The 13,448-nt window shown below is 40.8% G+C and overlaps 1 protein-coding gene across 2 annotated transcripts in view; it reads left to right on the forward strand.

Moving 5' to 3' along the window:
• The window catches only part of cdh4 (cadherin 4, type 1, R-cadherin (retinal)), a 374,266-nt gene that overhangs the window by 306,204 nt on the left and 54,614 nt on the right, over positions 1 to 13,448 (forward strand). For both annotated transcript variants that reach the window (XM_041783129.1, XM_041783130.1), the window contains exon 8: positions 10,777 to 10,949. In XM_041783129.1, the coding sequence (XP_041639063.1) occupies positions 10,777 to 10,949 (173 nt within the window). The remainder of the gene's footprint in view (positions 1 to 10,776; positions 10,950 to 13,448) is intronic.

Raw genomic sequence — 13,448 nt, forward strand, 5'->3', positions numbered from 1 at the left:
AATAATATTACATAATTCATTTGATTTATAGTGAATACAACAACTTTGATGACTTGGATGCTGCTGAGGAATGAGAGGAAATACTGACAATGAGAAGTGGTACAAGGGACGATTTGAATGAAGACAAGAAGGATGACAAAGAAATCAACAGAATGGGCGATTAAAACACTGAGAAACTTCCTTGCAAAAAACTGGATGGATTCAAACTTTGAAAACTTATCTGCCAATGTTCTGGATGATACCCTGCAGGGGTTTAATGCCATTGTCCAGCCTACCAGGCCAGGCAGGTATGCTGATGTATGCACCATTTTTTTTTTAAAATTAGATAGTCTTTTTGTAAAGAACACAAATCCATTCATCAGTAAAATAATTTGAGCTTGTGTTGGTTCTTTGAAGGTGGCGTCACGCAGCAGCAGAGAATTCCTCTTTAGGGGCAAGTAGTAATTTCTACATAGAAAAACTCTACCAAAAGGCCATTTTGAGCTGTTTACAAATAAGTGTGCAAAGTGCAAAAACATTTTTAATTTCTATGCTTCTTTTGTGTCTCAAAAGTAGTGAAATATTCTGGCAAAATAAATTAAAAGCTCAAAAAAACTCATGGAGAAATGGCAGGCAGGAATTAAGGCCTGGATTCTCATAACTTTCATGTATGGTCTGTTTCCACATAGTGGTCTGGTTCAGTACAGTTTGGCCATGGTTTAGCATATTAAACTCTGATCATACCCTTGTTTTCTCAGCTGATGTCACCAACTTCCAGCCTTGCTTGTTTTGAGGGGAGATCCACTGCTTCCAGAGATCCAGATCATTTGGCACAGCTCAGTAGAGCTGGTTGTTTTGTTCCCAAACAGCTCTTGGTTGGCTTTTTAAATGTGGTTTAAAAGAACAACAAAAAAGGAGGAAAGAAAACTGGAATTCAAACCAGGTACTGTGGTTCACATTAAAGAGCCATTTGGCGGCACAGCCTTGTGAGTGAATGACACATCATCACTTGGTCGCTTACATCACAAGGTTTATTTGGTTAATAGTCTATAACCGTTTCAATCAAACCCGTGTTAGGATAAAAGTAAGCATATTTCGATTTGTAAAAGGAGTTCAGCTAGCCTCTTATCCCAGACTCCTCATGACTGTCTTATACACTATATTGCCAAAAGTATTTACTCACCTGCCTTGACTCGCATATTTAATGAATTTAATGACATCCCATTCTTAATCCATAGGGTTTAATATGACGTCGGTCTACCCTTTGCAGCTATAACAGCTTCAACTCTTCTGGGAAGGCTTTCTACAAGGTTTAGGAGTGTGTTTATGAGAATTTTTTCCAATTCCTCCAGAAGCGCATTTGTGAGGTGACATACTGATGTTGGGTGAGAAGGCCTGGCTCTCAGTCTCTGCTCTAATTCATCCCAAAGGTGTGCTATCGGGTTGAGGTCAGGACTCTGTGCAGGCCAGCCAAGTTCATCCACACCAAACTCTCTCATCCATGTCTTTATGGACCTTGCTTTGTGCACTGGTGCACAGTCATGTTGGAACAGGAAGGGGCCATCCCCAAATATTCCCACAAAGTTGGGAGCATGGAATTGTCCAAAATCTCTTGGTATGCTGAAGCATTCAGAGTTCCTATCACTGAAACTAAGGGGCCAAGCCCAGCTCCTGAAAACAACCCCACACCATAATCCCCCTCCACCAAACTTTACACTTGGCACAATGCAGTCGGAAAAGTACTGTTCTCCTGGCAACCGCCAAACCCAGTCCATGGCGGTGTGCTTTGCGCCACAGCATCCAACGCTTTGCATTGCACTTTGTGATGTATGGCTTGGATGCAGCTGCTCGGCCATAGAAACCCTTTACATGAAGATCTCTATGCATTGTTCTTGAGCTAATCTGAAGGCCACATGAAGTTTGGAGGTCTGTAGCGATTAACTCTGCAGAAAGTTGGCGACCTCTGCGCACTATGTGCCTCACCATCCGCTGACCTCGCTCCATCATTTCATGTGGCCTACCGCTTTGTGGCTGAGTTGCTGTCATTCCCAATTGCTTCCACTTTGTTATAATACTACTGAAAGTTGACTGTGGAATATTTAGGAGCAAGTAAATTTCACGACTGGACTTGTTGCACAGGTGGCATCCTTTCACAGTACCACGCTGGTATTCACTGAGCTCCTGAGAGCGACCCATTCTTTCACAAATGTTTGTAGAAACAGTCTGCATGCCTAGGTGCTTGATTTTATACACCTGTGGCCATGGAAGTGATTGGAACACCTGATTTCAATTATTTGGATGGGTGAATGAATACTCTTGGCAATATAGTGTATCTCTTAAAGCATAGGGAAAAAATCACTTTTATGAAGTGTAAGAATCATATTTAATCCATGTAAAAATCCTCTGATGGTATTTGCAGTGTAGATGTCCATTGTCCAGCTGTCCCCCACTTCCTATCTCTCAGAAGACATTTGGGATCATGTGATTGCAAACAACCTATCATGCTTTTCTAGTTATCTGACCACTTAAAGTGCTTTTTTTTACAGCTCAGCTCACACCTACCACACACTGGTTTTAAAGGCTGTTATGTAGAGTGGTCATCAGCATTAACTAACCCAATTCATATGCATCCATACACACTGACATTGTCAAAAGTCATGCACAAAGGGCAGCATGCCCCTCATCTTCAGTGTGCACAGAGAATCAAAATGAATTCCACTCATTATTAATATATTTTGATATTTTTACTGCTGATGGTTTGACAAAAACATGCCCGTTCCTATTTGCTGTAAATGCCAAGTGAAGGGGGAGATATATTTGTCGAGCTAAAGTAGTATCACATGCTGTATCTACAGACCAAGATATCAAAGGTTCTCTGAAGCATTACAAGAGATCTTCACATGTAGCGCTGCGTGACAGCCTTCAAAGAGGGGGACCAACAGGGAACAGGCCTTATCACGGCCACCAGATGTTAATGTAGGCAGGCAGAGATCCGATCAAACCAGCCAGGATCAGTTTGAAACAGCTTCATTTGTCACTCTCTGCCACCGGGCTCCAGCTCAGCACCAAATAAACCTGTGACTGATAGAATTTAATTTGTTCAGGTAATCAAACGTAACAAGACAGCACATGACAATATGAGCTATCTGATCATATTAGGCTCTTGTTAATAAGGAATAAATAGGATTCAATCTGAAATGAGGGGGAGGAAAACGAGCCATATCTGTTAAATATGGGCAGACAGGTTCATTTCCTGGTTTTACTCATGAAGTCGAAATGGAAATGATGTAACAAGGTCACCAAAATGATGTGACTTTCAATAAAACCTTAAACACTGTGACATGGAGAGTGACTTAGTTTTAAAAAAGACTTAGATGAAGATTTGTTGATGTGGCGTGACTCCTGCAGAAAGCTCTTGTGTTCAGAACATCTGCCGCTTTCTGTCATTCTGCTACCCCCCTCTTTCTCGCCACAACTCTGACAGCTCATCGTTCCCTTTTATGGTCAGGCTTTCTTAAAAAAAAGGCCTTCGGAAATGAGTGTGCAAGATCAAAACCCGCAGCTGAGTGCCTTCTCTCACAGTCGATTTGCCCTCCCAGGGGAGGGAAAGGGTCTGAGTCTCTCTCTCTTTTTCCTCTTTCTCTCTACTGAAGAGTTTGCTAACAGTTTCAGAGCTTTAAGAGACTTTCTCCCTGCATTTTGCCTGAGGGGGTCATTAGGGATTGGCACATGAGGGGGAGAGATGGCGTGATAGAGGTCGGAGGAGCATGGAGCCGTGTTGGATGTAGACTTTTATAAGCAGGTGGCTGTCATCGGGCTCTATACTGTTACATCCATATGTGTCACAAAGCAAATACAAAGATGATATCAGAAGCCAGAGGTTAGCAATGCCACTTACTTGCCTTTTATCATGATTCTTTGGACATAATTTCAAGTATTTTATCATGTATTTTCAGGTTTAAGTTTTTAAAAGTATGTAAAATTTAGCTACCTTCACATTTAAACCACAGTAAAAAGTAGCTTAAGGTGGTATTATTTTTAAAAGTAGCTCTATAGAGTGACCAATTGCCATCTGGTTCTAGTAGTCTTACAGTGAGTGAATGAGGATCACCTGAGTGAATGTGTCTCAATAAAGACATCTGTGTCTGAAAGGTCCAGTCACTGGTAAATCAGTATTACTGGCTACCATTACACCATAAAGACAATGTGGTACATTTTGGCCATCAGACAAACTGGTATGTTTGGCATACACCAAATACCACACATCACCATAAACACACCATCCCTACTGTGAAGCACAGTGGTGGAAGCATCATGCTGTGGGGATGCTTCTGTGAAGCTGGAGGAAGGCTCGTAATGGTAGAAGGTAAAATGAATGCATCAAAATATAGGAAAATCCTGGAGGACAGCTTTATTTAGTCTGCAAGAGAACTACGGCTTAGGAGAAGATTTATTTTCCAGGTAGACAATGACCTGACGCAGTAAAAGTTACACAGAAATGGGTGAAAGACAACAAGGTGAATGTTCTGTAGTGCAGCCTGACAGGGTAAACATCCAAGGGGAATACTTTTTATTGGCACTGGAAAATAAGTTGCTTTTTTTGTGCCTATACCCCTGAAGTGAGAGCCATTAAAGCAGCTGTATCTACATGTTTTCTACAGAGAAACTGAGATTTATCAGATGAGTGAGGCTACTCCAGGAAAAGAGAAAGTATACACTTTACATTACAGATGTTAATACCACGTGGAAAAGTAAAGCTAGCCTGTAAGTGGTTTATTGCTGCTGGCTTTACCAGAACTAAGGACAGTTTCACGTCCATTCTCAGACATGGGTTGACTCTGACTGCTGAAGGGTGTTTAGACTAGGGGTGCAGTAGTTTAGGCTTGTGAGAACTGGCTTGGGAACTGGAGGGTTGCCAGTTCAAGTTCCCGACCAAAGTATGGAAGTTTGTCTGGTTGGTGGAGAGGTGAAAAAATCCCTACTAAAGCACGACCAATGCACCCTTGAGCAAGGCCCATAACTCTACAGCTACTTGACTACTGTATGTCTGCAGGACTGTATCTGAGCATGTGGATTTGTTTTTCTCACATGAAGAAAAACCAATGACAGAGTGTGGAAGTGCATTCCCCCAGGAATTAATAAAGTATATATTCTTCTTTTTCTACCACCACAACTACTACCATCTAAAGCAGCGGTTCTCAACAGGTCCAGCCTGAGGACCCACCAGTCTGTCTTACGACAAATCACGACCCAAGTTTCCAAAAAAATTAAACAATGCATGTTTAGTCAATTGAATATGTAGTAGTTTGGAGCATGATTGGAACAAAATACATGATATGAAAAAGAGAAGGAACAGAACTGACAAATTTTATACCCTCTTTACTAGAGTTGTCCCGATCAGCATTTTTGGCCTCCGATCCCGATCCGATTTTTTTAATATTGAATATCTGCCGATACCCAGTCCCGATCCGATACTCATAATTACCTAGATTAGAGTTTCAGTTGTTACTACTAGATAACTCACACTTATTCCATTTAACTCAGTACAGCCAATATTGTTGTTAAAAACATAAAATCACATTTCTGCTCAGAATGGTGTAATAGCTGTTTTGCTTTAATTATCTGTCAAAAAGTAAATTTACATATTTACTTAGTGCAGTGTTTAGTATTCAATCAGACAATCAAAATCCAATTAAAGTGGTCAGCTGAATGACCTGAGCAGTCAAAAAAAGTTAACTCAAATAACCTCACTTTCACTTAGAGGTGGTGCAGCAGAGTCAATAGTCACAATAACAAATGAATTCAATAAATGAATTTTAAATATATAATTCCACTTAGAAGTTAACTTAACTCTATTTGGCACAACAAAAACTAAACTCAAAAAACGAATTGAAAACATCCTAACTCCACTTTAAAGTGGTGTAAACAGTTTAGATTGAATAGGATCAAAAACATATGAATCATACAGATTCAAAACAACAATCCTTATTAAAAGTGTAGCAGCTTATTCTGAGATGTAAATCAAAATATTAACACTGGAATAAAACCCAGATATCAAATACAAGGCACTCTTTTTATTTCAGTGCGATTTCTAAAGGGCAACTAGAGCTGCTACATCACTTTTCTCCCCTCACTTATTTTTCAGAGACTCAGCAGTGACACGGGGCAAACACCTGAGCTCCAAATGTCTGTAGTGAGGCTAACGGCAGTGAAGTTGCCTTTCTCTAGTATGCTATCACATACTTTGTTGTAGAACTCTGGTCAAGCAGTGTCAGTAGTGTAAAGTCGAGACAGCAGGGCATAGCGTGGGTTTTTTTTTTTTTTGTTGTTGTTGTTTTGTTTGTTTTGGTTTGGGTTTTTTTTCCCCAGCTGCCGGTAAGAAAGAACAGCGGCGCCTAGCGGCTTCTGCGACAAAACATGAACTGTTTCCCACAGGCTTTTTCGGATTTTGCACCAAAACAGATTTGAGATCAGAGGACAGCTCAATTGAAAGTGTTAATTTTAACTCTAAGCTCATCATTTAGGCTACCATTGTGTGTAGTGGCATTTATCTGTTTTTGCAGCTGAACTCTTCATATGTTTTTCGCATAATGTGAAACAATCCAATTACATTGACAAGCTCAGGATGTCAAGTGTAACTTCATTATCTTCAAGTTTGCCTCCAAACACATAGAATACAATTTTATCCCAGACTGAAGTTTTATTCACTGAAAGATTACAATAAAATAAAATAAAATAAAAACCTTTGCCATCTTAACTAAGGGAAGCTCTGTGAAGGCTAAACTGACACAGCAGCATCAGCTCCATGGATGCTCATGTCCACATCACATCACTGAATGATTTGAGGGCTGCTCATTGACAAGCCTCTGGGACCTGCTTTCACCCACAACACCTACTCTCAGCACTGTTCAACACACATTATAGTTCATCATAGTATAGCCAAGACATTTCTAGAAGAAGGGGCATTCTGTCAGAAATCAATAACTTTCTGGCCTAACTCTCTCCAACTTCTGCAAAACTTTTTAAGAGGGATCTCCAAACAGCTTCCATGCAGAAAATTAACTGGACTTTAACTGCAAACAGAAGCCTGGACATAAAAAACGCAGTCGCCTCTGTGTGTGACAGACTTGAATAGAGTGGTCGGACTTGCTCGGGCTCAGCTGTTTGTCCTTCAAAAACCTCATGCCTGTGAATGGAGCGCTCGCTGAAGGCTTCATTTGATCTGGCTTTTGTACCTTGTTATCAATGCTGCCAGTTTTTGACCTCAGTTGAAGTTTTTTTTTGAATGGTTTGTGTCCTCAGAGAGCAGCAAAGCTATATCAGACGCTGTTGAGCGACCTCAATGTGTCCCATTCTCCATTCTCCCAAAGATTCACCTGGTTTCAACCTTTCCTCTTACCTCTCCGCCTCTACTGCTCCTTCTGGCTCTCTAGCCACCGTGCACAGCCTCTCTTTCACCCTCTATTTCCCTCCACTGATGAGAGTTATTATCCTCTTACACCGTCCACCCCCTCTCGCTCTCTGACTTCCTCTTGTACTTTTGCTTTTAGTCGTCTTTGGAATCCCTCTCGCCTCTATTCTTATCTTCACTTTCTATCTCTGCTTTGCAATTTCCTCCTCTGCACCCAATCTCTGCATCTGTGTGTTTGTCTATCTCTTCATTACTACTCTATCACCATCCATCTCCCTCTCTTTTCTTCATCTTCCCTCTAATTGGGCGGCAGATGTTGACTCTGGTTTTACGTTTAGGCAGGAGATAAACCGAACCCAGCAGTGATCTCGCGTCACGTGGGCAAAATGGCCAACAGTTTGCATGCCTGCCGCCAGTTTTATTTTCAGCTCCAGTGATTTTGGCGGAAAAGCAATTAGGATTTGGAATTAGTGTTCAAATTAAAGAGGAATTAAACGAGCTCAGAGATTAACCCTTTCAGGCATGGAGAACCTTGTTTGGATCTTTAAACGAACCATCATCATCATATCCATGAATCCTCCTCATTTTAATGAAAGCTGGCAGCGCTGACATGTGATCCAGCTTTACATCCCATGGGACAAAGTGGTTGATTATTTATATCAATGCTGTCCTCTGTGGAATCGTAGTAATTCTTTTTATATCCAGTCTCTCACTGGACTCTTTACTTTTAAAATCCTAAGGAACTTAATGAGGATTGAAGTAAACTGCAGAGATGTAATTATCCTGAACGTATCGACAATCTCTGGGATGATACTGCCTTAAAGATCCAATTATGGGAATAGACTTGGAACTACTAAGGCGTCCACTCTCTTGAGTTCTCATCCAACCAGATTCTGCCACAGCCTTGTCTGTTCATTTACCTGTCATATTTTAAATCTCTTTCTTCCTCCTGCAGTCAGCCTGATGTTTCAGTGTGAACCCTGCAACCTTCCTCCACCCCAGCCACCTCAATTCAGTTTATCAGCATCTAGTCCAGATCCTCACAGGTCTTTTGCCATTTTCAGTCTCCCCCTCCATACCTATTGCAGTTGCAGTTTTTACCTCTGCCAAGGAGGTTATGTGATCAGCAGGGTTTGTTTGTTTCTTAGCAACATAACTCCAAAAGTTATGGACGGATTTTGATGAAATTTTCAGGAAATGTCAGAAATGGCATAAGGAAGAACTGATTAGATTTTGGGATTCTGTTCTATTTGGTGATAGGGCTAATGGCGGAGGTCTGCGCTCTCTGAGTGCTTTTCTAATTATGCCTTGCACTTCTGTTGATAAATGGTTAATTAACTTGTGCTCCTGTTTGGACCAGTGGTGTCTTTGCCTTTAAACAAGCAGTGGTCAGGTAATAAAAGCAAACTATTCCTGTCTTGAGAATGCAGAGAATGGCTGTGCCTCAAACCACCAGAAACCTGGTCTGAGGACTACAGTCTGTGCAGAAGGATGATATTTAGAGGATTTGTTAGAAAGATTGAAATTTAAGGATGCATTCATAACACACTCAGAGCTTGTTCACTAGCATAGTGTTCACACCAGCACACCTTCTCCGCAGTTTAATATCTGTTTATTTCTGAAAACGTCTTTTTTTGTTTGTTTGTTTATTGATGCATCTTGAGTTTCTTTTTTGCATTTATCAGTGAGATGGGACAGTGGACAGAAGTGGAAAGATGGGTGAGTGGGGAATTGAAGGAGCCATAGGTTGGACCAGAACCCAAGGGGCCCACTTACATGGGGTGTGAGCGAACCACTAGGCCATCCGTGCCCCTATTTTGAAACTTTTTTTTTTTTTTTTAATGGGCCAGAGTAGGATTGGGTGTTATCCGTTTTTAAAACCATCAAACTCTCCACAAATCTTACAAGGGTATAAAACCACTACTGTACTGTACGTTAGATACAGCAGCTTCACTTGCACTCACTTGTTCCTCATGGGGAAGTTTTCGCTTAAAAAAAATGTATTTCTGATGTTGTGGGAACACTTCAGTGAAATATAACTTAAATTTACCAACATTAATCCCCACATTTTCATAAAAGAGACAATGAGCAAACCTGCATGCAAACTCCTGATCACAGTCTTACTTGAACAAATACTCAGGTATTGTTTAAGTACTAAATGTTGCCAGTAAACTTAGACAGTGTTCTGTCTCTTTCCTTCCCTTATAAATAAGACTAAAGATTCAAAGTTCATCTAGCTTCCATTATTTCAGGGGAGAGATGCAGGCCTTTTCTGTTTTTCTCCTTTTTTTTCTATCACTTCAGGTGAATGTCCTTGTCTCTCTCCTTTCTAGATTCTTCTACTTACACCGTCTTCCCATTCAAGCATGTTAGTGCTTCAGCCATCTCTTCTCTCTGCAGTCCTCCTGTGAGCTGACAGTCTCTCCTCTGTCAGCAGCAACAGCACCTTGTAAATGGCTGCCTGATGGAAAGTGACATTTTCACAGAACCCTCTGAGAGAGGCGAGGTGATCTCTCCTCTTTCTAGCACAAAGTGCTCCTAATTGCCTGGTCGCATTTGTGAGCCCAACTGACAAACTTGTGCAAATCAATAATTCTGCTGAGGGAAGACGCTGGGGCATGCAGCGTCTCACCCTGATACGTGATGTGAGGACACACAGAAGCACGTGCATACAGATGCACACATGCACCTGACATACATACACTCTGTACCCAGAGCCTCCCCCTCTCTACCTCTGAGCTGTCTGCCTTAAATGGCGGTGTTTATCTGTGATTCTAAGACAAATAGGGAGAGAGCATCGGAGCATTAAGGGCAGCCACGGAGCCGCTGAAGGCTGAAATAATGGATGGTGGAAATGGCAGAAGACCCTGCACTGCTCATTACTAAATGGACTTTCTGCAGAGGTGGAAACTTTGCCCCACTAGCTTTCTATAAACAAAGGACCAAACAGCCCAGCTTAAAATAGGGGCTTATTTAATGGTTTGGTGTTTTTTTGTACTCTGCTCTAAAAGTTGCTCACAAAAAGAACAGAGAATGTCACAGCAATTTGCAAAGTCTGATTGACTTGTTTCTTGTTTATTAATGCCTCTGTTGTCTTCCATGCCCTCTTTCCTGCCTTTGATATTTTTGGCAAATTCATTAACAGTAATTGGTTTACAGGAAAACTTCATTATGCCACATGTGTTTTCAAAAAATGCCGCATATGTGTGGAGGTGTCGAGGACCTTGAAAAGCACAACATGGAATTTTAATGAATGTCGCCTGCTTGTTTTTCTCTTTCTTCTCTCCTTACTTGACCTCCTTTACCGCTGTGTGCACTGATGTACATCATCTACTTTTCCATCAGTTCTGCCTCGCTCTGAATGTCCTTTAACTTTCTCTTCCCAGGCTCGTCCGTGATGCAAGTGACAGCCACTGACTCAGATGATTCGACCACGGCGAACGGCATGGTGCGCTACCGTATCCTCTCTCAGACGCCCCACAGTCCAATCCCCAACATGTTCACCATCAACAGTGAGACTGGAGACATTGTTACCGTGGCAGCAGGCCTGGACAGAGAGGTCAGTGTATGCATTGTATCTTTCTCTCCATGCAAACATTCTGCTTTTTTTTTTTTCACCCATCCTTTTACTGGAATTCACTAATAAGTTAACTTTCAAAATTGTTTGATACTTAAGCTGTATGTGACAAAGTTTAAAAAATTCAATATTTAAGAGATGCAGTGTGGACGGCAAGCATGTGATGCTGCGCAATGCAACATTGTAAGAGCAAATATGAATTTTTCCTAAGGCTTAAAAAAGCTCATTAATGTTTGTTATTCATGAAAACTGTCATCACGCATGATGTTTAAATTTCTATCAGCAAAATCCAAAACATGCTGTTTCAGTGTAGCGATGTGTCTTATAGTACCATGTGTCATCTTTTTGCAGTTTGTGCATCTTTTAGCTATTTGGTAGTTTAGTTCTCAGGCTGCAGTGATAAGACAAGAGTTTCCTCAGTCAAACCAGCACTCTGCAAAGTCTATGTAGTCTACAGTTTACCGCCCATTTTCTTTAACCCTCTGAGACAGACGTTGTACACAATAAGAAGAGACACAGCTTACAAAAAAGTTGGAAGAACTTTTGAATCATAAGTGTAGCCTCTTAATTTTTTACTCTTTCATCCTGCCATTGTGCCTTTCTAAAGACGCTATCCATCCCTTCATAGCTGTTATAGTACCTTTTCTAGTGGGCATCTTGAGGGATATTTCAGGATTTTTGAAGTTGGGTCATACGAGTTGCTTGGCTATAGTAGTGGCATTAGCCTCCAGGGATTTTTGTGAAAGTTGATCCTGTGGTTATTAAGAGCTCAGAGACATGCCTGACATAGAGGGGTGTTTTGGGAGAAATGAAGTGCTTTGTACGTTTTGGACACAGCGCACAGGCAAGCTGACATATTTTCTTGGCCCATTTTAACTTTTGACTACTCTCTGTTTTCCTGCTTTTACCCCTATGAGGGTTTTTTTTACAGGACTTAATCCCATTGGTTCAGTGTAGTTCAGCTTCTTGGTGTCCAATTGTTAGACCTCAGAGGAGCCATGCAGGATTATGATTGGATAAAAAATCCTGAAATATGCCTTTAAAGATTAAATCCACACCAGTAACTGACATCAAAGGTCTTTTTAATCTATTTTTAATCCTTTTTCAGTCGTTTCTGGCACTAGCTTAGCATTAGCCTCCATATTGTTTTGTCACATGCCTGGGACAACCAATGGCAGGCAGTTCCATATTTTTTTCTTTAACTTTTTGGTCCCCAAGAGATGGGAGAACAAGTTAGCGCTTAAAAAAAAAGTCCTTTTCACTATTGTGTACTGTGTGTCACACAAAAAGTTTTTCAAGAATTCAAGTAACATTACTGCAGCACACATATTCTTTGAGCCCAGGTTATCCTGTAAAAAGGATGTTATGAGCTTGCCTGTGCACCACAGGGTTGATGTTTTATAAGATTTTTGAGACAATAAGTCCAGACAAGACATAATGGTTAAAAGAGTAGCTTAGGACTCAGAGGGTTAAATGCACGGTTATGACATGATGAGTGGGAAGAGCACTTAAGAAGCAGTGCCTGCTCCTGCCAGTGTGGTTTGTATCTTTATGTATTTCAGCACAGTCTGAATGTTGAATCTGAAGCAGCTGCTTGCAAAACACAATGGATGGGGAACAGTTTTTGATTGTTAGGTCTCATGCGTTGTGGCAGCTGCAGATGCATGCCCTTATAGTAATGACGTTGCATGTCTTAGAGTTTATACTGGTTGTATAAAGTCGTCCTGGTGTATTAGCTGTAGCCGGCATTTTAGATGTAAAAATAAGTAAAAGGTGTATGTTGTATATTGGGTTTTATGGTAAATAAATGTTTAAGGAAAGGATCACTCTCAACAGCACTGACCTTTCAAAAATATCGTAACAAATCAAGCATGAAATTCATATTTTCATGCCAGTTTTTCATGTTATGTTATTATGTATTAACTGACAGGCCGATACACTGCAAAAAAGGCGGGCTTGATATAAGATAAAAACACTAAATCTCAAAACTAGTGAAATTATCTGTCCATGCAACAAGATAATTTGACTTAAGAAGATATCTTGATATAAGATTGTTAAATCTAGAAATAAGTGTTACAAGTTACGCACTAAAATAAGAAATTAACTTTTAAAACAAGATAAATTATCTAACACTTCTTTATTAAGTTTTTAAATCTTGGTAAGCACCAAATAATTTGCAGTGTATATAGTGTTTTCTTGGTTGAAATAATGACGTGCAAATCCTGCACCTCTCTGCCGAAGAGGTCAGACGATCTCTCTCGTCTTCTTTTGTGCCATCCACCACTTGTTTACGCGTCTATTGCAGTTGTTTGCCATCCCACACACCACCAGCGGCACCAGCAACCCAATCCTCCCGCCTCCATCTTACATCTTCTTCTGTTAATGAGGAGGGTTACACAGGGTCGGCTCTTGTTTATTCCAAGCTGCATCAGGTGACTTTTGGTGATAATGTTCCATGACAGATTGTTTATAGGGGACTTT

This window comes from Cheilinus undulatus, linkage group 3 (assembly GCF_018320785.1).
Source record: "Cheilinus undulatus linkage group 3, ASM1832078v1, whole genome shotgun sequence".
NCBI lineage: Eukaryota > Metazoa > Chordata > Actinopteri > Labriformes > Labridae > Cheilinus > Cheilinus undulatus.